Genomic DNA, 25,515 nt, shown 5'->3' with positions numbered 1-25,515 from the left:
GAAAATTGCAGTGGCGTTTTAACATTAAGCAGCACTAGAGAGGAGGAGGAAAAAAGAGATTTATTTGTGAACTTTTCGGATAATTTTGCCTTCTATGCCTGGAGCCGCATGACTGTTTAGGCTGGAGGAGAGACTTCCTCCTTTTGTGCCGTACTCTGGACTTCAATCTGTGCTGAGCTGAGAGCTACACAGACAGGTGACCTGCTGTGAGGCTGCAGGTGTGCAAAACCTGCTGTTGACCTTTGGCCATATTTTAGCCTGAGAGGGTCACTTGCGTGGATAGACTGGGGCTGCAGGGAGGGGCTGAGGAAGGAGTCATGGTGTGAAGCCATTCAGGGCTTCTCTGCTCACGATGCTCATGCACCCAGCTTAACTGGAGTTTGCCAGCCCTGATGCCCACTCCCATTGCTGGTGGCACACAAGCTGTGCCCGGACTTCAGAGCACCTGGGATTTGGGCCCTGAGGCTGGGCAGAAAGCTGGGCTGGTGCTTCCCAGCAGCAGCAGCAGTTGGAGCCATGCAGCCCAGGTCAAGCAGCGTGGGGAAGGGTGAGGTCATTGAACAAGGAGGCTGGATTTCAAGACCCGCTATGGTGGTTGAACAATTACAAATCCGCCCTCAGCCCAGCCGAGCCCCAGGCAATGCCCAGCTTCCTGTGGCCTGTGTCGACCCCAGGCCTATCTGCAGGCCCCTCGAGCATGCATCTATGGATCCGTGGCTGTAAGGACTGGTTTCTCTCACGTGTGTCCCCGACAGGGACCAGAGGGCTGCCGCGCTTACGGGCGCATCCTCAAGCCAGCGAGGGGCTTCTGCAGAGTCGGGTGACCTTGGGGGCAGGCCAGCTGAGCGTGCAGGTTTTCATTCTCCTTTCATTTTGCCAGATGTACTTCCTTTGGCTAGTCTGGAAAATCTTCATCCCAGAGAAGGCTGCCAGTCGAAGCTGCAGTGCAGGCACCCGTTGAGGTCTTGGCAGTCAGTAAGGAGATGCAGAACCCAGTTATCTAGAAAAACAAGGCCGAGCATCGCCCGAGGGCATGGCAGTCCGTACAGGACCTTCTCGAAGTGGCGAGATGTTTCCCTTTCACATTTCTATCACTACCTTTTCAGGACTGGCTGACAAATGGGAGTGTGTCTCCTTCCCCCTTGAGAGGTGTCGGAACTCGGTCTGTCGGTGAATGAGTGACTGCCATTGTCTGTGTGACCAGCAGGGACACCAAGCAAGCCCAGTGTGGTCTGGAGAGCAGCCGCAGGCCTCTTCTGTGCCTGGGCCCTGCTCAGCCACGGCTGCCAGGACCCTGGGCTCAGGTCGGCTTGGGGCTGACCGAAACGAAGCTCCCGTAAGGCTGTTCACAGGAGTCTTGTCCAGTTAGCATGAACACAGACTGAGCGGAAGTACACAGGCTGGGCGTCCCCTGAGGAAAGGGGCAGGGCTGCCAGATGGGGAAGGGGCTGCATCCAGGCCAGCGAGCTGGCTGGTGGAAGGGAGGGAGGGTCTGTGGTGGAGGTAGGCTGTACCTGGGCATCTTGGCTCCTTGAGGAACCTCGCCCCTCGGTCCTCTCACTCGTGGCAGCTCCAGCCTGGAGCCTCCCAGTGCTGTGCTTCTGAGAAGCAGCCACGGAGCAGGTGTGTTGTGGGCCTTTCCTGAGCTGCATTTTTTTTCTCCAAGCACCCAAGGCAGCCAAGGGCAGCCAACGGGGCAGCCTGGCAGGAGGAAGGGGTTGTGTCCACAGGCAGGCGCATTTCCCCTTGTCACTTCTATTTTTGGGTTCAGGAGCTGGCAGCGTCAGAGCATGGTCAGCCATTGGGCACTATGCTGAGAAAATGGTGAGACTGATCAGTGGGAAAGAAAGCCAGGCTGAGACGCGCTTTCTGGCTGGGACAGACTCAAAGGGGGAAGATGTCTCTGGCATGCTCCCCCTGGATAAATCATGGATTAGGCACGAACCTCCTCCTCTTAGCTTTGCATTTCACTTCGTGCTGCAGTGTAAACAACTCCGATAGGTGCTTTGACCAGAGTCATAATGGAGTCACTGTGGTCGTCTCTCTGGAAGTACATCACCCAAATCAGAAGCTTAAGCGACCTTGGACAAGGAATGACAGGCTGACTATAGCCCACTCTCAGCTAATGACAGTAGGGGGTTCTGAAAAGTTTGGGCAAACACATATGTGCGTGTGTATTTTCTTCTTGTATATAAAGAAGCAAATCTAACTGTGAAGGATTTTGCCCAACTCCCCCATCACGGCGATGCCGTTTAAGCAGGGCCTCGGGCCAGCGCAGTCTGATTCCGGCCCTGAAATGGGGGAGGCTAGGAATGACGGCAATGCCAACAAGGTACAGTGAGCCCAGCAGCCCCCAGGCCCTCAGCGGCTGAGGACAGATTGGCTTGTTCCTCTCTGCCCCCTTGGGGTTCAGTCGCCCCTTGCAGACGGCAGTGACGCCAGCGTCCTATCCGCAGCCTGGCTCAGGAGTAAGGGGTTGGGTGAGCTTTAGGAAACTCAGTGAATGTCACTGACATATCTGTGGGCAGCCTCCCAGCTCTGGTCGGGGCAGGGCTGAGCTGGGATGTCTGTGTGAGATGCTGCCTAGGGCCGGGGCAGCGGGCAGGGCGAGGTTTATGAACCTCTTCCAGGGCAGGTGTAAGTCCATGGTGTAAAAGTTTAAATAGATTGTACATATGGAAATGTAAATGAACTGTAAAACAGCTTTTAAAATATGTTTCTTGACTACCATATAGCAGTATATATTTGCTAAACATGCCTTTATACGCTTCATGTTAGCCACTTTAATATTTTGTACAGATAAGTTGATTAAATATTTTATGGATAAAACTGCTCATGACTGGTCTTTGGAGCATAATTTTTTGACTTTTGATATTCACCTTCTTGGGCTCAGTCTAGCCCTGCTCCTAAGCAACGTGGAATGGAAAACCCAAACCAAACCCACTGGCAGGCAGCTGATTCTGACTCGGTGCAGGCCTACAGGGCAGAGCAGAACTGCCAGGTTGGGTTTATGAGACGGTCAATCAGCAGTTCTCAACCTGTGGGTCTAGACCTTCTTGGGGTCCAACGACCCTTTCACAGGGGTTCCCCAATTCATAACAGTGGCAAAATGACAGTGATGAAATAGCAACAAAAAGAATTTTATGGTTGGGGGGGGGGGTGGTCACCACAACAGGAAGAACTGTGTGAAAGGGTCGCAGCATTGGGAAGGTGGAGGACCACAAGAGCTTATAAGTACTGGAACCCGTGCTACCAAAAGGCATAAAGTGTCGTGAACGGGTTGCTCAGACCCCTCTCTCCCACTTCAGCTCTGCCTTTGGCTGGCTCCTCCTTCCAGGCTGGCGATGCCTTGCATGGTGGTGGGTGCCCTGTGCTTCTGGGTCCCTTGGACGCCCATGCTCACCTGCCCCTCCGACCAGCAACAAGCGACTCCCCCACTGCAGTGGGTCGCCTGCGTGCAGCCTCTGGCTCTGGCTGGGCGCCTGCCCCAGAGTCCTAATTGCCTGCAGGTGCGCAGGCCTTCCCGCGGCAGCCAAACGAGGAAGCCCAGATGGTCCGCAGAGCCCCGCCTGGGTGGATTGTAGAGGCAGGATCCCAGTCCCGCTGTGAGGGAGCGGGGACCCCGCAGGTGCACCCGCACCCCTGGCTGTCATGGACGCCCAGTCACAGGGTCACATTCCCATCCCAAGCAACGAGAATTTTCCCAGAGTGACCCAGCAAGGCAATCTGTCCCAACGTGGGGAGGTCAGCTCAGGCCCCGCTTTGCAGAGACTGGTTCAGGAATGCGATCCAAAATGAAAACGCCACCATCCCAGAGCACACAGCCTTGGGCACTGTGGCTACAATTCAGTTCCCACTTGGTGTCTGCCGGGGTTAGTGCTCAACAAATAATAAACTGCTGATTTGGTTGGTGCTAAGACCCTGGCTCTAGAGGGTTTCCCAGCAGAAGAAGGAGAGTCGCAGTGGCAGCCGTCACGGGTTGGGTGAGGGGCAGGGAGGTGCCTTGGCGTGCTTTCTTGCAGTCCTGCAGTGCTGGGAGGCGGGCAGGGAACGAATGCCCTTGGATCTGACTCGGGCAGCACCCACCACTCTGCCGCGGAAAACACAGAAGCTGTGAAGGAGCAAGTGTGCACCGCACGCCTTCTGGTAGACGCCACGTTGAGGGAGGAAACGTCTGTCACTGACGTGACCTCCTGATAAGACTGACCAGTGGGCAGACTCGTGTGTCCTGGAGGCCCATTAGGTTTGACAGAAGCTTACTCAGCTGTCACACGCATTGAATCATCTGTGTGGCAGGTCTCATTCTACAGACCCTGGGGATACAGACAGACGTGAGACACAGCTCCCCTTCTTTTAGGGGTCTAAGGGTCGGTCAGGGGATGGGTGCTGGGGGAGGTGGACTGCGGGGTAAACAGATGGTCAGTACTCAGTACAGACATGGGTGGGGAGTCCCAAGGGCTCTGAGGGAGGAAGGGGCTGCTCTTGGAGGTGGGCGCTGCTGGAATTCAGGGCCACCTTTCCAAAGGCGGGTGGCAGAGAGGCATGGGCAGGCTAGAGGCTGGAGCAGCGATCCTGACGACAGGAGAAGCTTCCACGTGGTGGCTGGACGATGCAGCCTCAACTCTGGCCCCTGCATCTGTCTGCAGGCGTCCCTCCTCGTCACCCACTCTGCGACACGATTTCTCCCCAGAACACCATCCTCGTTCAATGTCTCTCATGCTGTGAAAAACGTACCCCTTTTACCGCCTCTTCCCACTCCTGCCTCTAGGAGGCAGCAGGAGGCAGCGGGAAGGGGCCATGTGAGTCCCAGTTGCACCACCCCTTAACTGAGATCCTGAAGAAGCAGCCCCTTATCTTTTGGCATCTGAGTGGCAATCTGTAAAATGGGCATCGTCCCAACCTCACAGGACTGCAAGGCCTCAATGATGCTGTAAGCACCGGGGAGAGCTCACCCCAACCTGACCCTCCCCAGCTTCTTTCACTCAGCGCTTTCTCAGGCCCCGCCTGCCCTCTGGGTGCATCACATGGGAGCTCACATCTGATGGCACTCGGTGACACAGTCTGCTCACGAGGTGCCTTCGGGCTTAGAGGAGAGGCCGTCACATGGGCTGTACACCTGGGACAATGTGACCCCTCACCTGTCACTCTGGGGCACAGGCAGGAATCCCTGGGCTCTTGGAAAATGACTGAGAGATTAAGCTTCCATGGTTGGGAGCAGCTGGCCTGTCATGGGGCATGCCCCATGCCCTGGTGGCAGCGGACAAGAGCAGCACAGTGGCCTCTCCCCTCTCTCTGCTGCCATGGAGGTCGCAGGGTATTTCAGACTCTGCATGGTCTTACCCAGGATTTAGCCTTATGCTGGCACTGTTTTAGCATTTCTGGCACTTGCTTACCTGGCTCAAGTTCCCAGCGACAGGCTGTGTTGCACACCCCCTCCCCTGGCCCGCCTCTCAATTCCCCTCTGGGATACAGGTGAGTCAGTTTAGAAAAGATGCCAGAGGCAACCAGTGTCTTTGGGCCCCTGTTCCTGCCCTTTTGCAGGAGAGCAGAGGGTGTGTTTGGGCCCTCTTCCCTTGCAGGAAGGAGATGTACTGTGTGAAGAGGGCCTTATTTTAATATAGTGGCCACACTGCACAAGGGGATACTCCAGAAAAATAAAAAGGGAGAAAAGAGCCTCTGCGGGGCGGAGCTTTCGTAGTATGCTTGTTTCCCCACCAGGCAAGCATCGAGCAACTCACTCTTATGAGTTAGGGCAACCAGCGTCTTCACTGGGGAAGTTTCTCTCTGGTCACAGTGAATTTTTTGTGTGAAAGCAGTCTCATTTGAAACTCATTTTTTTTCTGATGGCTGATGTAAGAGAGCATGTGTGGCTGGGAGATTTTTGTGGCGTGATCAAGAAAAATGCTGCAGAAACTGTTGTGACATCGAACAGAGCTTATAGGGACAGTGCTATGTGGAAAACTCAAGTGTACGAGTGGTTTTCTCATTTCAAAACAGGTGAAATGTCGGTTGATGACAAACCTCATTCTGAACGTCTGTCAATCTGTGAAGTGGATGAAAATGTGGACTTGCAGTGCACTTGGAGTTCGTTGTTCCGCCAGGTCAGACTGCTCACCAAGCTTTCTGTTTAGAGGCCCTGAAAAGATTGTGTAAAAGTGTCTGTAAAAAAGGCTGGACTTGTGGCACATGGGGGACTGGTTTTGCCATCACAATAATGCGCCTGCTCACCCAGCTATCTTAGTATGCCAGTTTTGGGCATAAAACAGCATGTCTCTCTTGCTCCACGCACCTGGCTTCCCTGACCTCTCCGTGTGACTTTTTGTTTCCGAGAATGGAGAGGGATGTAAAAGAACAGCGATCTGACCGTACAGAAGTGGAGAAAACAAAAACAAAACCACCTAAAAAAACGAGGAAGGTCCTGTGAGCCATCCAAATGGATGTGTTTGAAAAATGTTTCCAAGAACGGAATTGCAGATTTGACAAATGTTTTAAGTGTAATGGAGAGTACTTTAAAGGTCATCAGATTATTTTGTCAAAAAATTTAAATACAGAGCTTTGGGGAGGGGAGCTGTATTCTGTTTGATACACCCTTGTATGTATATATGTGTTAGTTACATAATCTAGTGTTAACTTGAGTGAGGGGGTGGAGCTTGATTACCTCATCTGGAGTTGCTATGGAGATAAAGAACTCACTGGAGGCCAGATACACTCACCCCCTATGAGACAGTCCTGTTGACAAGCCACGTGGAGATATGCTGATGGAGCCAGAGCCCTGATGCTGGAGGAGCCACATGGAAACCCACGTCAGCACTGAGATGCTTCCACTGCCACTGGATCCACAAGACTTTCCACCCACTGGCCTGTGATCTTCCTGCATTTGGTGTTATTGCATAGCTGCGTGAGTCTAAAGAGGAATTTATGCACTAGTATCGGCATATGGGGTAATATTGGACTTATGGACTTGATCAGGACTGGGATGCTTTTTTAATGTACAACTGCTCTTTGATATAAAGTTCTCTCTTACACACATGAGTGTCTATGAATTTGTTCCTCTGGTCAACCCAGACTAATGCAATATATGATACTTGTGTGTGTATGTGTGTGTGTATGATATATGGTGGATATCAAGTACTTCTATAGTGGAGCAGGAAAACCAAGTCCTGAACCCTGAACTTTCTTAGGAAGTCACTGGCCTTTGAAGAAAGGGGCCTCACAGAGTGGGCATCAAACCATGGGAGCCCCAGGGGCGGAATTCCGAGGAAGAGTCTCTCAACTGCCCAGGGCAGGTGGGCAATGGGGGGCAGGGCTTACTGAGCCAGCTTCTGCTTTCCAGTCAGCACCTGAAGACCCTGGAGGACAAGGACTCTCCCCGTGGCTGACTGGGGCAGGCAGCAACGCTTCTGGAACCGGCCGGCTGTCATGCACCATGCCGGCACTGGAGTCTTCCCGTTCTGAAAGCATCACCAAGAAAGTGCCTTTTCAGGTTGATGGAGAGACTTCGACGGGAGTGCCCTTAGGGCAGCGGCTCAATCTGTCCTCTCGCTCCTCCCAACACACCAATATACAGACACACAGACACACACAAACATGCACAGCAATCAGGCCAAGCAAGGACAGAAGTGCCGGTATGACATTTATTCCATTAATTTGGTGTTTGGATGATAAGAAATAGAACAACTGGATCTTTAAGCTCAAAACAAAACCCACACCTGGACTTTTGAAGTATGGAGAAATGTTACCCTAAAATGGCTAGAGAATGCGGGGACGGGGACTATTTGTTCCAGTAGGAGTGATTTACCTGGTTGGCGCAACGCCCTTCATCGCCATGAGGGTCTAGCTTCTAGGTCACTCTTCTGTAAGCAGCCCTGTGCCTGTGGCGGCTGCACCCCTGCCTCCTGTGGGCCACGTGCGCTCCTCGTGGGATCGTGGCTCCTCCCCCCAGTCGTCTTTGGCTCAGAGGAGAAGCCAGCACCTCGACGTCACTGCTCATCACTGTGGCAGCTGTCAGAGTGGACTCTTTGATTAGGGAGTTGTAGGTCTTGAGAGAAAGTCCACCACCCCACCGTCCTTAAGGAAAAACAACGTCACGAGGGCCTCCTTTAGGAGGATGCAGAACGCTTCTGATTGACAGCCATCTGTCACTGCAGTCAGGCAGAGGGCTAGCCTGCGGCTCTGGAATTCCCTGAGATGAGCCAGTTTGGGGAAGGCAGCGACCCTAGCAACTTCTTAGCCCGCGTCGGCCAGCGAACACGCTTCTCTTCCACCAGACTTCAAGGTGACTGGATGGAGAAGGGCGGTGGGGGGGGGGGAACGGGACAAGGGACTTGGCGGGGGTGATTCACATAATGCAATGGATTGTTTCGGTTCATTAATTTATTTCCACCTAATAAATTAATGCAGAAATGCAGAACTGATTTATGATGACTCTCTACTTAACCTTTCAAAGATGCCTTTGCACACAAGCTTTTCAGAGACACCAAAGTAGCTAAGAACTCTATCCTCAGTGCCTAGCCCAGAACTTGGTGAATGCTAGTGCTCAGTGGGTTTTTACTGAAAGGGTTACAGTGGGGGCACGTTGCTCATGCAGCTGCCACGGTACAGGCTTGGGACAGTCCGTGCTTCCACCCTGGTTTGGGAGGAGTGGGGCCTGCAGGAAGCACAGGACCTGGCGGGCAGAGAGGGTCAGCTCATGGCTTGTCTTGGGGTCACAGGCAAAGTCAGGGTTGATTAAGTGGCCAGCTTGCCATGTGGCGAATTGTACTGTGTGTCGGACGGAGGAGGCCTGTCACTCCTCAGGGAAGCCCTGCACATATGGAGACAGGCACTGGCCCCCTCAATGCTGGGCCGAGACCCACTGCTCACACTTCCTGCTGCTGTAACTCAAGGGCGCCTCTCTTACAATCGTGTCCCCGTCAACATCTGTGCATTCATACTCGCGGATCTTGTGTACACTTTCCAGGCGGTATTTCATAATCCTTCCTCCAGAATCACCTGGACTCGGGTTTCATTATGTCTGCAAGCATTCTACTCAATAAACCACGGCTTGCAGTAGGTTGGCATCTCCTGCACCCATCAGAGTCCCTGTTTAGATAGGATCGGTGTATTCCCTGCGTCGTAGAACATGTCTAAGGTCTATGGAATGATTCTTGGATTGTGTTTACTTAGGCCGACAAGGTGGGTGGTGGTGGTGTGGGGGGCTGGGTTTTATGGCTGAGCCAAGTGGTTCTCGTGACGCATGTCATTTACCAAGGGCAGCAAGCCCACCACTTCTCTGGACTGGTGGCAGATGCCCGTACCCCCAGTTGGGGCTTATATTTTGGAGAGGTCCACCTTCAGCCAGTCAGCCACCAGTTCCGCCATCTCCTGACTCCACCCCATGATGAAGTCATGCCCCATTTTCTTCTCACACAGCCGGATGTCTCCTTCTGGGAAATTCTTCTTCATGTCTTCGTAGAACTCCATCGGACACCACTTATCTATAGTGCCATAGTAGAACGTGAGCTAAAAGACAAGAGAAGAACGTTTTTCAGGGCCCTCTCTGCACACACCCGTCCTCAGCTGCCTGTGATGCTTGGAAAGGCAGGACCCGTGCCTGGTACATGCCCCCACCCCTCGAATGCGCTGCCTTGTGGGAGTGAGCTGTCACGGTTCACAGGAGGGGGACCGAGAGGCGCCTGATGGAGAGACGCCCATGTAGGGAGATCCTAGTTAAAGAGCATCGTTAACTCACGCAGAGGCCTCACGAGCACAGGTGGGTTTGGACAGTGGATCTGGACGAAGGCAGGTGAGGATAAGGAGGAGAGCAACTGAGACTCAGGTACTAAGTGACCGCTTATTAAACACCTAAGAGCTTTCATTCAGACACCTGGTACGCATATGGGGTCATATTTGTTGAACGCATGTGCAGATGAATTGGATGCACAAGGGCTTCAGTGATTTCCAATGTGGCAGATGAAATGGGATCAACTGCCCGAGTGCGGGAGGGAGGAAGGCAGGGGGTGCTGGCTTCAGGGACAGCACACAGGCGGCATGGCACAGCCTTTTTTCAGGCAGCCCTGAGACCCGAATTGGCTCTCTAGTTACAAGTTACACCTGCGTGCGCGCGCGCGCACACACACACACACACGGACACATACCCACACACTCTGCTTCAAAACGTTTGTGGGGGGAAAAAAATCCCACCGTCTTTTCATTCAATTTTCCCACGAACAGTTGGAAGCGCTGTCGACGGTGGATGTGTGTTTACCTAGGCAGCTATGCTTGGGTGAAAAACAGCTATGTTCTAATTGGTGAAATCTGATACTCAGAAAAACACACAGTGATAAAAAAAATAAGCAAAACGTGTCCACGAAGCAACAAACAACCATGGAAGGGCTCTGACATCTGCTGTCACTGACTAGTGCCGTGCCAGCTCCAGCCCGTGAGCAGAGTTGCAGTCACCCGTGATTTCCACAACGACGCCAGCTGCGCTCACTCGCTCGCTCATCCATCGGTTTAGCAAATACTAACGGAGCAGGTACTTTTTATTAGCAGCCTGGGAAACAGGGGCACTAAGATCCAGGCGCTGTATGCGTGTAGAAGCGGGGAGAGAAGAGACGTCACGTGCACAAGACAGGACGAGTCACTCAGTATGACAGGTAGCACAGGGGTTTGGGGCAGCTGATGCGAAGCCATGGAAGGGGACCAGGAGAGTTGTGTCTACAAGTGGGGGAGGATGCACAGAGGGGAAGTGTGCCAGGCCGTTTCAAGGGGAGGGCAGGTTTGGGGAATTCCCAGTAATATGGAGGGGGGGGGAAGTCCAAGGAGAGAAGGAGAGAGAGAGAGAGAGAGAGAGAGAGAGAGAGAGAGAGAGAGAGAGAGAGAGAGAGAGAGAGAGAGAGAGAGAGATCCAGTCGCAGACAGCCTTCTTCTGGGCTTTATTTTGAAGTGCAAGTGCGCAAACCAGAAAGACTTCTCCCATGAAGTGAGTTGATCAGGGCCATTGGCGAGGGAAGCTAATCTGGCTGCCACAGGGGTAGGGGTGGTGGTGGGAGGGAATCAGGCGGTGAGGAGGAGACAGCCTGAGAAAATGCTCTTGTTGGTTCTGCGGGCGGCTGGACTTCACTCTCCGTCTCTAACTCCATGATCAGAATACAAGGCAGGGGGTTTACGGCTCTCAAACATGGAACTTAATGACAACTGTATTGTGCTGTGATCACGCTGTGAAGGAGATGGTTTGCCAAGAAACATGTGAAAGAGAGAAGGACATCATTGAATGTAGTGGTCTATACACTAAACTATGAACGACTAGGCCTTGAGTTGTAGGCTCGGTCTGAATCCTTTCAGAGCTTTCTCTGGCCCAAACCTTTCCCCTTTAATTCTGTCTTCAGGGTCTCCTGGTGGTTCTTGCTGTTTGCTCCCCAGTCACTGCTAGGTAATCTAAAGTCTCCCAAGACCATCACCTTCCAGGGGTTTTAGTAGAGTAAGAGCATCCTTTTGTTTCCTGCAGGGTGGGAGAGGGCTGCAGTTGCTGGCTTCCCCCCTCCAGTCTCCCTGTAGCTCCCAGATGCTGCGACCTTGACCTCGTAACCAGGGAGTGGCTTCTCTGACCAGGAGTGAAAAAAAGTTTCCCAGACTCTCAGGGCCATCACCACACTGCAACTTCCTCCTGAGATGCTGTTGGGAGAACAAGCTTCTCTCCATGAGGGCAGTTCACCTTACGTTCTCTCTAAACCATGTGCTGTTCATGGGACTGCTGTGAGCCGGAGCCCGGGAGATAACATTAATGCCAACAATGTCAAAACAAACCACTATGAACAATTCTGAAACAGGTGGAAACTGAGAACAAGGTGCCACGCACTTTCCACACATTCCCTCCTTCCTTCCTTCCCGACAGTCCTCCGAGGTGGCTACATTTATAATATAGAATACATTGCACCTACATTTTACAGAAACGGCTGCTTAGGTTTAGAAACATTAAGGTGCTTGCTTAAATTCAAGCAATCATTGAATCGTAAAACCAGGTTAGAGAGATGCCATTCTTAACTGCTGCTGTTACTACTGTTCACAACGACCGGAGAACGAGGAGCCAAGTGGGGATAATAGAAAATCCAAAGGGTGGGCGGTCCTACACTGGCTAGGACAGCCAAGGGAGTTTGATCACCAAAGACAGAAGCAAAATCCACTACTTTTACTTAAAGCTTCCTCACAGACTCTGCTATTCTCCTGCAGTTCCGTACGCCAAGGGTGGGACCTGCTGTGGAAACCCTGGGATCATCCAGGAGGAATCGCAGGTCATCGGTAGCCATTCACATGCAAACATTTCCAAGGAACTAATTATTCCTATAGGAACTAAATTATTTCCTATCGTTTCTTTCTCCTTGGCATAACACATCCTTTAAGCTCTTGACTCTAGCTTCCATCAGCATGGCTTGTGGGTCTAAGCAAGACAAAATCTTGAAAAACGCCAAACTTTTCTCCAAATTATCACGATGCTGTCTTTTTGGTGTTCTCTACACTGAGTTGTAACCCATACTGTAGGTGGCAGGCCTCAGGCTAGACGTCTATAAAACGTCACTGAAGTCTTTCTGGGCAACCCTTCTGAGGACTTGAGGGCTTTCTAAAGAAATAGGGTATTTAATTTCCAATTTACCCTGCTTCCTTTCTTTTCTTTCAACCCCAACCGGCTCATTCCCATTCTTGAGAAAATAAGGAGCATTCAAGCCATCAAATTACCATGGGAAGTAGCTGAGGGTGGAGGTGAAAGCCCAGCCCTTCATGTTCACTGTGCCCCGTTTCTCCTCTGTGGGTGTCCAGGGAAACAGTGGTGACCAAATGGTCAGGGAGGCGGAGGGGGTCCGGTCACGTTACTTTCAGGGTTCTGTGGTTGGACCAGTAGCCAGTGTTGGGACAGCTATGCACCAAAAGGTGTGTGACGTGGGGCCCTCTCCTTCCCATGTGTCTAAAGCCTAAAAGGCTAGCGCCTACTCGGTCTACAGGGAAGTCACTTGTTTTTCTAGGGACTATCTTTGTATCTTTCTTCTGTGGGGCTGGAGTGAGGGGCGGGCCCAGTACCTCTCTTTTCCTTTGGTGAGGCAACTGAGCAGCAGGCATTGGGGCCAATTTAATCTTGCTTAAAGCTTTCTTTCTGTCCCTACTAAAAAACAATGTGACGGGTGGGATCAGATGGTCTTGCCTAACTAATTTAGGGAAATGGCCCAATTCTCCTCATTAGGAGTCTTTGCACCTAGGGTACTGTGCCCACTTCCTGGTAACAATGAAGCACAGCTTTGCTTCCTGCCGTCATCGCTCTTATGGAATATCTACCTGAAGCACTTTATGGGAAGTGATGGCTATTATCGAGGATGGTGTGGGAATTGCAGGGGTTCTTGGTCATACACTTTACTGTTCCCCAAATCTCTTACAACAGAACAGAATGATCTGAGAAGAGGCGTGTCGAGAGGAAAAGGTAGGCAAATGGTACTTTTAAAGTACCCAGACATACCTGCCATCCAACTAATGATCATAGTCATAGCCAGTACTAACGGAGTGCCTAGTGCATACATACCAGGCACGGTGGCAAGATCTTCAAATGAATGGCAGCATGGCATTCCCAATAACTGTACACGAATAGAGTATTCTCATACCACTTTACTGATTTTTAACAGGGAAGAAAGTGACTGAACGAAGGGCACATGACTCTGCAAGTGGTGGACTGGGGGCTTGAACTAGGTCGGTCGGTGACTCATGAGAGTCCACTCCAGGACAAGTGGTACCACTTCTCCACCCTGTTCTACTAACATCTCCAGGGTATGTTAGCACTGTTGCCCCAAACGAAGCTCTCAAGGTCACAACGATTAAGCTACAAACAAACCTATCCATTTCCAGGATGATGAGGACATTCTGAAGAGGCTTCCAGTGAAACAGCCAGAACTAACACAATCCGTCTCAGGCCGAGGCTTGGCGGAAAGGCAGCGCTGGCGAGCTGGTCTGGGCAGCACTTCCTATGCTCCGACAAGCAGGACATGGGCATGTCCGAAGGATTTGCATGCTCAAATCTGCAAAAACGGCACAGGGTTTGTTCCCAAAGGCAACAGGCACCTCTGGGCTAAGGGTGGTTAAGAAGGACGGGGAGAGAGCAGAGGACTCTTATTCTTGAGGACATATGGTCCTTTCGCAGGCCACACTGTAGCTCTGAGCTGGTCTCTGGTCTTGCAGGCCAGCCCTCCACGCACAGCTACTTTCACCAGAAAGCTCCGCTGTGGGTTCCCTCTGGGAACAATTTCAGACTCCTATGGACTGAGGGTGATATTCGGATTCAGTCTGGCAGTAGCACACACCAGCTGTTTCCATAAGCCTGGGCCAGAGATGGTCACGGCAGTTTAGAATTTCCCTCCTAAGTGACTTTTAAATGGAAACTTCAAGTTTATAAACCAAACACTAATTTATTTTTCTACGAATGAGATACACATCCCCTTACAGTTCAGAGCAATGGCAGAACAAGGGGATGCTGACTGACTTGCCTCAAATCCACCAGGTGCCTCATAAAGCAGAGCGCACCTCAGGGGCTCCCACGGGAATACTGGGAGCGGGGTGGCGAAAATGTGCAGCTGATTCTCTTTCCTTGCTTTATTCCGTCCTTCGCCCTCACCCTTAAGTCGGTTCCCCCAGGTCCAATCTTCAGACCTCTTCTCTTCTTACTCTGCACACTCTCTTCAGTTTCTATTATCCGTGCTCCCGGCTTCAACTATATCATGACTCCCAGATAAAACTTCAACCCAGACTACCCTTCCGTGCTTCATACTCACAGACGGACCCACTGCCTGTACTCATGGGCCCGTGTGGGTACTGTAAACACAAGGACCGGACTGACTAGGCAGCTTTCCCCATATTCCCTTTCATCTTACCAAACCCAGATACAGAGAAGCAATCTTAGAAACTGCCACCTTCCAGTCACTAATATCCTGTTAGTACTGAGCACCTCGGATTCTGCTTCCTAAATCCACATCCCACCCTTCCTTTCTCCCCACTCCCACCCTTCTTATAAAAGTCTCCTAAGTAGCTGAGCTCTCTCAAATGAAATTTTTTTCCAGTACTCATCCACATATTCGTCTCCAAACAATCCCTCCCATTTACTAGTCTGACTATATTCCCTCTAGGACTACTGGTATGAATTGATCATTCATATTACCTGGCCTATATTTTGATTGGTTGTCAAATATCAGATCTCCTTGCTTTCAATGGCTCTTAAACACCCCAGTCTTTGAAGAACAGCACGCCGTGGCTTACTGTTCTCAGGCCCGGGCCTGATCCGTGATATCATGCTACCTCGCTCCCTCTTCTAGCTTCTCTAAAGCACGGTTCTTCACTGGGGCCTGGAGAACTTTGCAGGTCCACTGATAAAAGTGAGACTGTGTGAACGTGGATGGGAAAACGACATCTTTAGTTCTGTTAACTTCTCAACATAATGTGGTGTTTCCTTCTATTATAAAGGCAGGCAACTAACCGTAGTTGGACCGGCAATGCTTATATGTTATCCCCTACGATGGCAGATATTTTCCAATACGGTACATTTGTTGCAGGTAATTATGTCCATCACTATACATTTACAATCGTCATGAAGGTTAATATCAACCTGCTGGGTTGGGTACTCGCAATGACCCTTTGCACTACAGAACGAAACACTGCCCGATTCTCATGGTGTTCCACTGGAACTGGTCAGTGTAAGACGTGAACAAAATCATAATAATTTATAAATGACCAAGGGTTCGTGAGGGAGGATGGGAAGGGTTCGTGAGGGAGGATGGGAATAAAACGAGCTGATATCAAGGGCTCAAGTAGAAAGAGTATGAGTTTGAAAATGATGATGGCGACATATGCACAAATGTGCTCGACACAATGGATGAATGTATAGATTGTGATAAGAGCTGTAAGAGCCCCAATAAAAGTATTTAATTAAAAACAAAAGCAACTCTCCACGCGGGACACTTTGGCCAGGTGAGAGGCTTCTGAATGCCTTTGCGTAGGCTGAAATCGCAGTGTCTTTGATTAGAATATCAGGAGCCTCAGAAAGGTTGTGGGAACAGTCCATTCGTTTTAAATTTTATTTGCCCCGAACGTTTTGAAGCTCCCTGTACAACGGCCTTCCCCACCTCCCCACCGTCCCCCAACACACATAAGAAGGCTTCCAAAAGTTGTGGGAAAAAATGGAACTTAAAGAGAGTGAAAAATTCCCACAAGCATTTCAAAGGCTCCCTAAGTATAAAAGATGGCTGTGTCTAGTTTGGGGAGTTGGTCTTTGACTAGTTATCTGGCTGCTGGAATGCGGGAGTGCCAGCAGCTTCCTGTCTTTCTATACTCACGTCACCCCTTCAAGTTCCCTTATTTCACTGAGCAGACTGGGACATACGGTGTGGATTCAACGTTTACCAATATTAAATTACAGCATGTTTCCTCTTTTTCCTTACAGACAAAGAGTTGCAATAAACCTCCTCTGTCTATATAGTTGCATTGAGGACTTGGGCTTGCGGTATTCTTTCAGACAGCTCACATTCAGCCGGTAGAAGTCACAATGAACGGCACGGACAGATTTTGGCAGGACGGCTTTGCATCGTTAAATTAAACATTGTCTTGCTTCTCCGCACATTTCACAAATACATTTAATGCCATCTTAAAAATATAACAAAATGAATCGCTGTAGTTGGAAAAGTTTATTCCTGTGAATGCAGGTTAATGCTAACCTTGAAATGGCTGCCATCTACCATTCTACACTCATTTCTCCCATAAAAGCTACAGTAAACCTCACAGCCCTGACATAGTTACGGCCAACAGCCCCTATCTGGGAACGATTCCACTTGCATATGGATTTAACTCAGGACTGGAACAAGTTAGCACCTTTCTTTGACCTCCTCCTGAGCACAGCATACAAACAGAATCCAGAAATGATGAGTGTTTTACAGCAGCTGGCTCCTACAGGTGGTAAGACCGGCTATGACACAAGATAGGTCTAGTCATTCAGCAAGTGTGAATTTTGGAAGTGAGTGAATTTGGAAGCCAGTCGTATTATTAACTGAGAGTTGAGATGTTGGTTTTTTTAAAATAAACTTGCAAACTTTAGCACTTAAAACTATTAAGAAATAGTTTTATTGGCATTTCACATATCATACAATTTAGTGGTTCAATCATATAAAGAAAGAGTTGTGTAGTCAGCACCACCATCAGTTTCAGAACATTTTTCTTCTTGTCCTCATTATTGTGAGCTCTCCAGCCTTCCGTAAGTGATTATAATCCAGGTACTTTCTCGGTCTACCTATCCTAAACTTCATATACAGAAAATCATACAACACACAAACCCACCAACCAACAACAGTGACAAAACAAAACAGGGGAAAATCTCAACAGAAAAGAAAGCAGAAAGCAGTCAACACCGAGACAACTTTAAGATGGGAGAACCGAGTCTCTCATATTTTCATGTCCCTGAAGGCCAGGGCCTTCTCGGGTTCCCCACAGTTAACTGGGGCTTCTTTTTGGTTTTCAAATGTCAATCCCTAAGTGACGATTTTTACTTAGAAATATGAGCACAATGGTCCTGAGGCAGAGACAAGCATTTTTAAAATTTATTCTTTTATTTTTTACAAATCCCCAATGGGCGAAGCTACTTCAGAATCCCCCTGGTTTATCTTTTTGGAACAAACCCATGTTTTTTAAGGACATACACATCCCATTGTTTTAAGATAGCTTTAATGGGAGGCTAAAGAAATAGTCATTAACATGGTAGGCAGATTTATATTTATGAAGAAATTCTAGACCCAGAGGCATCCCTAGGATTTTATTTGTGACCTGTCTTTATAGGTCTTGTAAGAGTCAGCCACTCGGTGGGCCTCCTTCCCTGTCCCTGGCAGACCTCAGAGCTGAGCCCCTCAGGTGAAGCTCAGAGGAAATATAACGAGAGCCACATATAGAATTAAAATTTTTCGAATAACTGCATTTTAATGGTATAAAGAAATGCCTGAATTTGTTCTGAATAGTTTACTTGCTATGTACTCAGTTACATAATATGGTCCCCTCTAGCCATAATTCCTTTGGCGATGTATTTGTAAACGCGAGCTTCTATGCCTGGTGACTACAATCCTATTTTGGAGAGAGTTCTTTGTTACAGGACTCAGGTGGGATATATACTTAGTCCTCCATTTACTAGAGGGTGTGACTGAAGCCACCAGCCTTTGTTTTCTCCTTGTGGGTCTGCTGAAGGACCCACACCACACTCCACGTAAGAGCTGACTCAGACGGAGGAATACAGAGAGGAGGCTCAGGACCAGCAAGAAAGCAAAGCCACTGGGGGAGCCTGTTCAAGGTCTCTGCCTGAAGCAGGTAGAGGCAGACACCAGGGGGACCACAGGGGCCGCAGCACGGAGGCCATGGGCCAGAAGCAGATGCTGAGGCAAGGAGACCATGAAACAGAGGCCCAGGAGCCTTGCGGTTGAGAGGCTGAGGACCAGTGACAGATTTGGCTGCTGGCTGAGAAGAGGTACTGCTGTATATCAATGCTGTCTGTCTCTGCCTTGTGGTAACCTGCTAACTTCCCAAAATAACCCCCTCTTAATCAATGACTTATCGAACCAAGAAGGATGGAGGGTGGAGGTGTGTCTGATCTTGGCCTGCCTACAGCTATAAGGAAACCACAGGAGATCAGGTTTGGCCTTCATGCGATTTACACAACACTTTCGATGATCATTATCCTAAAAAGATCACCAGTTGTCGATTCAATTCCAACTCGGCATGTGCTCGGCAGAACTGTGCTCCAAAGCGTTCTCAGTGGCTGATATTTTGATCACAGGCTTTTCTTCTACAGCACTTCTGGGTAGACTTGAACCTCTGACCTTGTGGTTAGCGACTGAGCGTGTGACCCATGTGTACCATCTAGGGCTCCCTTCTTTAACGCAATATACCAAAAACATCATCAGTTCACATTTATATTCATAAAATATTCAACCTTTTTTATACCAGGTGTTTGAAATCCAGTGAGCATCGTACACCGATGGAACATCCCAATTCAGACCAGCCACAAAGAAGCACGCGCTGTGGACCGTGTTAGCACAGGGCTAGTCTGTTCCGAATGGACATACAAATGATGCCAAGCTGCCCAAATTCCAGTGTATGCACACATGCTCTGAGCCATACTTCCAAATGTGTTTGTGACGAATGAGCACTTGCTGCAGCCTTCCTGGACCTGCTGGCTCAGAAACTGGTCTTGATATTAGAGCTAGATGCTCTTACCCCAACAGGGGCAGGAGAAGGCATATTCACTAGTCACCAGGCGACATGCAGTACTGATTCTTTCCTACCGCCATAGCTTGAGGTTATTCTTAGGACAAGGTCCTAGAGAATTGGAGGTATGGGGACAAAGTGGAGAAGTACTGATTCTGGAAACAAATTCAGTAAAAACAGTTTGTAAAATATATTTAAATAACCATAATTTGCGTTCTATGAAACCTTCAGGGATTTCATGAATGTTAACTACAGGTAGAGCTCTCTCTGAAATCTACAAACCCTTCGGTCTTCTAGATCCCAACAATTCCAGTCTTTGCTCCTCAGGAAATACTTCCGCCCACCTCTTTGCTGTCTTACTCCCCGGCAGCACGAAAGTGATTACCTTAGATAAATGCTTCTGTATGGTTTCATCATCTCTCTTGAGTATTTGCTTCATTTCTTGGGCCCCAAGGTAGAGAGCATTTGCTATGTTAGGGGGGGAAAAAGCCAGTTAAAATATATAGAGCACAAATGTCAAATTAATTTTAATAAATGCATAATCCTCCATTTCTTTAGGCAAGTGGTAGGTGATGTGAGATATCAGCGAGGCAAAGAAAGGCATGGAAGTCAGGCAGCATGCTGAGTCATTGGCAGCAGGAACATGTCTTAAAAAAACAAACAAAACTACCATACAAACCATCCAGTCTTATTTGGCTTGCATAGTCAGAGAGCTTAGCAACATGGCAACAGAATATCAGAAAACAGAGGCGATAACATATACCAGGAGGCTTTAGACATTCAAAGCGAATAAAAAATTGGAACGGAAAGATAATGAGCTTTTTCCATGAACTTTCGGACGCTCCCTCATCTGTGTAATTGCACCTGATAAATATGTGTGGTAACAATTTAAGGACTAGAAGCATAAAGTCTTCCAGATAAACCAGGCATGCCAAGGAAATTGCACGAACAGTCACAAACATGAAGCGATACGGCTTTTTATTTTTCTTTTAAAGGAAACAACTAAAATGAATGCTTATTTGAAACATGTGAAAGAGTCTCTAAGAGCTTTCAGTAAGGGGGAGTCCCATCCTGCTGATTGCAGATAAGCAGCGGGACGCAGAGAAAACGCAAACTTACACCACTTTCCTTTCTCCCGTGGCCAGGAATATTTTGACACGTTGCCCTGAAATCCAATTTGACTAGATTATTGCGACTTTGCTGTATTTTGGCGAGCACCTGCTCGACACACCTGTCCTTCCCTGGGTTTTTAATAGCCTGCTTTTAAAAATACATCTCTTGCAATCAGACTATAAATAGTGGATCTCTTTAACCATGAGATTTCAAGGTCTGTCTTTAAATAACGGGGCTTCGCATAGATACTCGCGTGTATTGTGATGAGAGAAACTTGGACCATCCTGTTTGGCTTACGCCATGCCTTCCTATGATTTATGACCTACTTCCGACCCCCCTGCGATGTGGGCTTCCCTTCCTCACTTATTCCTTTCCTTTCTAAAAAAGGCCCTTCGTGAATAGCCCTCGCGGTGTAGTGTGTTACATGCTGGGCTGCTAACCACAAGGTCAGCAGTTCAAAACCACCAGCTGAAGTTACTCCATGAGAAAAAGATGAGGTTTGCTACTCCAGTAAAGATTTAGAGTCTTGGAAATCCACAGGGGGTACTACCATGTCCTATAGGGTGGCTGTCAATCAGAATTGATTAGATGACATTGAGTATAGAGTAGTCTAGTAGTTATCTTTGCTTGAAATCATGTGAACTCTTTGCTTTTTCTACTGCTGTCTAGAATTGATCAGTGTCTATAATTTCTCTCTCCAAACAAGGCAGACACATAGCAAATTTGCATTTTCTGTTCATGTCTCCCACATGCCCTAATTTACGGAACCTCCAATGTTATTGTGGTGGTTAGTTTCCATTGAGCTGATTCTGACAAACAGACGTAAGGCAGTGCGGACCTGCACCATAGCGATTCCAAGACCGTGACCTTCTAAAAGCAGTTAGCCAGGCCTTTCTTCCAAGGCACGTTCAGACAAGCAAACTTTTGGCTAGTAGCATTTAACCATTAAGGTTCACATGGTCATTATCTGGAATTTTAATTCTAGAGGAAAATATTTTTTATATTTTATTCCTACATTCCTTGGTTAAAGTTTTATCCAAGTAATAAACATATAATAATCAGTGTATCAAATACAGAAAGGCTGATCTTGAAGAGCAAGCTTTTAGCTGCATTGTCCCTTGCCACTCCTTGGGACTGTTGTCCTTGGGGCTGACCACAGGGCTGTCACCTTGGGATTTCCCTTTGTCCCCTATTCACATGGCTTCTGCAAGCCAAAGCTAATCCATGAACTACTTCATTTGCTTATGTATTCAAAAGTTGCTCAACACCTAGGATGAGAAGACAGAAATATTTGCTTGTTATCTTTAAGCTTAGGGACCTTGGTGGTGTACGGGGTATGCCTTAGGGTCCAACCCACAGGGTCGGCAGTTTGAAACCACCAGAAGCTCCTCTGGAGAAAGACTGGTCTTTCTATTCCTGTAAACAGCTACGCTCTTGGAAACCCACTGGGAGTCAGCATTGACTGGATGGGAAAGAGTCTGGTTTGGCGTTTATTACTAAGCTTATAATTTAGTGTGAGGAGTAGGGAACATAGACATATAGCTATGTAATAGTTGCTGACAACTGCTACATAAAAAACAAAACCAGGTGAGGAGGCAGACAGTGTAAAAGCAGCCCTCGCCATTCGTGCCAGTGCCTCTCTGATAAGGGGCATGCTGAAACAGAGTCCTGGGCGATGCAGCTATCTCAAGAACAAACATTCTAAGACAGAGCCGGGGTCTTACACTGACTGATGTCTTCCTTCACCCACTTTTCTACTGTCCGTTCCCCTGGGAGCGGGTTATAGGTAGATCATTGTGATCAGGTCCCCTTTCTCCCCCCACCGTCCCCCTATACTCCAGGTATTGCTACTCTCATTGTTGGTCCTGAGGGGTTTAACTGTCCTGGATTCCTTGTGTTTCCAGCTCTTATCTGCCCCCGGTACATGCTCTGGTCTAGCTGGATTAGGGGTCATGGTAGTGGCGGGGGAGCAGGAAATATTAAAGACCTAGAGCAAAGTTCTATGTTTTGTTGGCGCTGTTCTGCAATCGGACTGGTTCGTCTCTTCCTTGTGTCCCTTACTCATGAGTTCTTATTGCTGTTTTGGGGAGGATATGTTTTTTGATGACTTCATATAGAAAAGTCTACGATCACATGTCATCTCTTTGGGCAATGTTGGACCTCAAATATTTCTCCAGTTCTCTAAGGTTATAATAAAGTCCAGAAATCCTGAACAGAGAAAGGTAAATAGCAAACATAATAGTTTTCCCCCACCTGTATCTCAGGTCTTTTGTGTACAAAGCAATTGCATTGCAGGTGTACACTGGTATAGTACATATAGGAGCTATATTACACATGTCTTCTAGTCATAATAAATACCATTTCTATTGGTTTATGTATGTGCCATACTTTCTATTTCACGTTTACCATGTAAGCCTCGAATCTTGTGTCAAGCATCTCTTCGGTGTCTTAGTATTATCTCTGGTTTTACCATGAACGTACATCATAGTGTTCATAGGCAGTAAAACCAGCGCGAGGGAGAAGAGCAGCGGAGACACAGAAATATTGCTTTGGAAAAGAAACAAATGGTTATTAAACAAATTGAAGGTGTAAAATCAGTGAGTGCTACTGTTCACAAAAAGGCATATCTCACTAGACAGTCAAAAAAATCTTCAAGATCAAAGAGAAAATTCTCTAAGCTTGGCTCCTCTGCAAGCTTCGCAGCTAACACTCATCTGAGGAGGGTCTCTATAGGCTGCGGAGAAACTGCTAAGGACAAAACGTGATTCCCTCATGGCACGCTGACACCGCCACTGCGAGGGCATGCAGTTCGAGACGGCATTTGTGTCAAGGCCAAATCACATAACATCATGCGAAGGGGCTTTTAAAAAGTCATTGAAAGGAGGCCATTACCTTTCCATCCATTTTTCCGTGAAATTTTTTAGCCCCCTCAGATTTCACAGCTGTATCGCTGCATTAGATTAAATTTCTGTAGTCTGTAAAAGTCATGTTTTCTGCTTTACACCTGACAGTGGGCTAAAGGCTTTGGAGTTGGAAATAGTGTTTCCTTGGAAGTGGGAAGGCCCAGCTCCACTGTCTTTCAGCGCCTAGTAGGTCCACAAGAAGCCTGATACCAGTTTGATTCTCACTCCTTCGAAGGTATCTTTAAAAATTCTGTAACCAGACCAGACCAAAACCAGGGATGTACATGGTAGACAATGGTGGAGGAGGTGGGGAAAGGAAAACAAAAGGATGAATACAAGGAAGAAAAGGGTAGTGGGGTCATGGGGCATTAATCCACCCAAGGGGAGGGTATTGTTTATATCTCCACAGGGAAAGTGGGACCAGACTTCAACCCAGTGTCGCAAGGTGTGAATGCAATATCCCGGCATGGAGGAGGGAACTGGTGGAGAGGTCTGGGAGGCTGGCCCCAGCACCATAAATTAAGTGGATTCCTGCCCCTCCCCCGAAAAGAATTTGTTCCAAAGGACGACATTGACTCTGCAGCTCTGGGAGATGGATATATTTGATCAGAGCACACGGGAGCAGATGAAGGGGCAGGAGGAGAGAGTGGAGCACAGCCTGGCCCACCAGGCCGTGATGATGATGTTCCTGAGTAGAGCAGCCAGTCCACAGAGAGAACAACATGGCTGGCCCCACTATGAGACATGATGCCCCTCAGTGACTAAGGGCGATACAGGGGACAGCACCGGAGACACAGTGTGGGAATTGCACCTGACCTGATCCCACCACACCGAGGCAAATCACTGGGGGAGTGCAGCGGAACAGCAAGGGAATGGAGTGGCAAGGTCCCCAGGGAATGCTGAAAGTGGACTTTGGGGCCAGGGCGTGGTGCCCCAACAGACTGGACTGGAAAACGCTCCTAAGGGCCAGCAAACGATCCCTGAACTAACTACAAGCTTTTCTCTTGTGAACTGTTTTGTTCTGTTCTTTGTCAGTGGTTTGTTTTTGTTGTTTTGTTGTCTGGTTGTATACTGTTGCTTTGTTTTCCTCTGTCTAGTTTTCGTGCATGTTAGTGGCTCCACAGGTCTGTCTGAATAGGACAGGCTGGATGAACTATCTGGAGGAAAAACAACGGGACCGACAGTTCTGGGCGGACTTGGGGTGGGGGGGTAAGGAAGTGGTGTTAACAAACCCAGGGACAAGGGAAAAACATGGGACCCCAAATGGTAGAGAAGGGGGAGTGACAGGCCTGGTGGAAAATGATCAAGGGTAAGGTTGCTTAGAGAAGAGGTATACTCTAGCCCAGGTGGCGATGAAGCATGGTAGTAGGGCAGGAGGAAAGTCAAGGGAGATGGAGGAAAGAGCTAGGAGTCAAAGGGCATTCATGGAGGTCTAGACAAAGACATGTACATGCAAATATATATAGGAGGATGGGGAAATAGATCTATGTGTCTATATTTATAGGTCAAGTATTAAGGTGGCGGAAGGACCTTGGGCCTCTACTCAACACTCCCTCAATGCATGAATTCCTTCTTTTATTAAATTGGAACTCTATGATGCTCACTCTCCCGACACAACGGCTGGAGCCAAAGTGGGTGAACAAGTAAATGTGGTGAAGAAAGCTGATGGTGCCCGGCTATCAAAAGAGATAGTGACTGGGGTCTTAAAGGCTTGAAGATAAACAAGCGGCCATCTAGCTCAGAAGCAACAAAGTCCACATGGAAGAACACACCAGCCTGTGTGATCGAGTGGTCCCAAAGGGATCAGTTACCAGGCATCAAAGAACAAAAAATCATATCATTGACTGCACACCTCCATGATAGGATCGCTGAAGACAAATGGGTGCATAAGCAAATGTGGTGAAGAAAGCTGATGGTGCCCGGCTATCAAAAGAGATAGTGTCTGGGGTCTTAAAGGCTTGAAGGTGAACAAGCGGCCATCTAGCTCAGAAGCAAATAAGCCCACATGGAAGAAGCACACCGGCCAGTGCGATCACGAGGTGCCCAAGGGACCAGGTATAAGGCATCATGCAAAAAAAAAAAGATATAAGTGTGTGTATGTATGTGTATATATGTGTATATGTGTATATGTATATATGTATATATATATCATATTAAATGAAGGGGGAAGTGCAGAGTGGAGACCCAAGGCCCAAGTGTCGACCAATGGAGATCCCCCTCATAGAGGGGTTTAGGAGAGGAGATGGGTTAATTA

The 25,515-nt window shown here is 48.6% G+C and overlaps 1 protein-coding gene across 2 annotated transcripts in view; it reads right to left on the bottom strand.

Annotated features, from left to right (window-relative positions):
- Positions 1 to 7,620: 7,620 nt before the first annotated feature.
- LDAH (lipid droplet associated hydrolase) overlaps positions 7,621 to 25,515 on the bottom strand; it is a 124,227-nt gene continuing 106,332 nt past the window's right edge. For both annotated transcript variants that reach the window (XM_075557060.1, XM_075557061.1), the window contains exons 6-7: positions 19,631 to 19,713; positions 7,621 to 9,501 (exon numbers count right to left, since the gene is read on the bottom strand). In XM_075557060.1, coding sequence (XP_075413175.1) covers positions 9,310 to 9,501; positions 19,631 to 19,713 — 275 coding nt within the window. In that variant the 3' untranslated portion in view covers positions 7,621 to 9,309. The remainder of the gene's footprint in view (positions 9,502 to 19,630; positions 19,714 to 25,515) is intronic.

Source organism: Tenrec ecaudatus, chromosome 8 (genome assembly GCF_050624435.1).
Source record: "Tenrec ecaudatus isolate mTenEca1 chromosome 8, mTenEca1.hap1, whole genome shotgun sequence".
In the NCBI taxonomy this organism is placed as follows: Eukaryota; Metazoa; Chordata; class Mammalia; order Afrosoricida; family Tenrecidae; genus Tenrec; species Tenrec ecaudatus.
The sequence above is the reverse complement of the archived record's forward strand: the minus strand, read 5'-3'. Positions and strand labels throughout refer to the sequence as shown.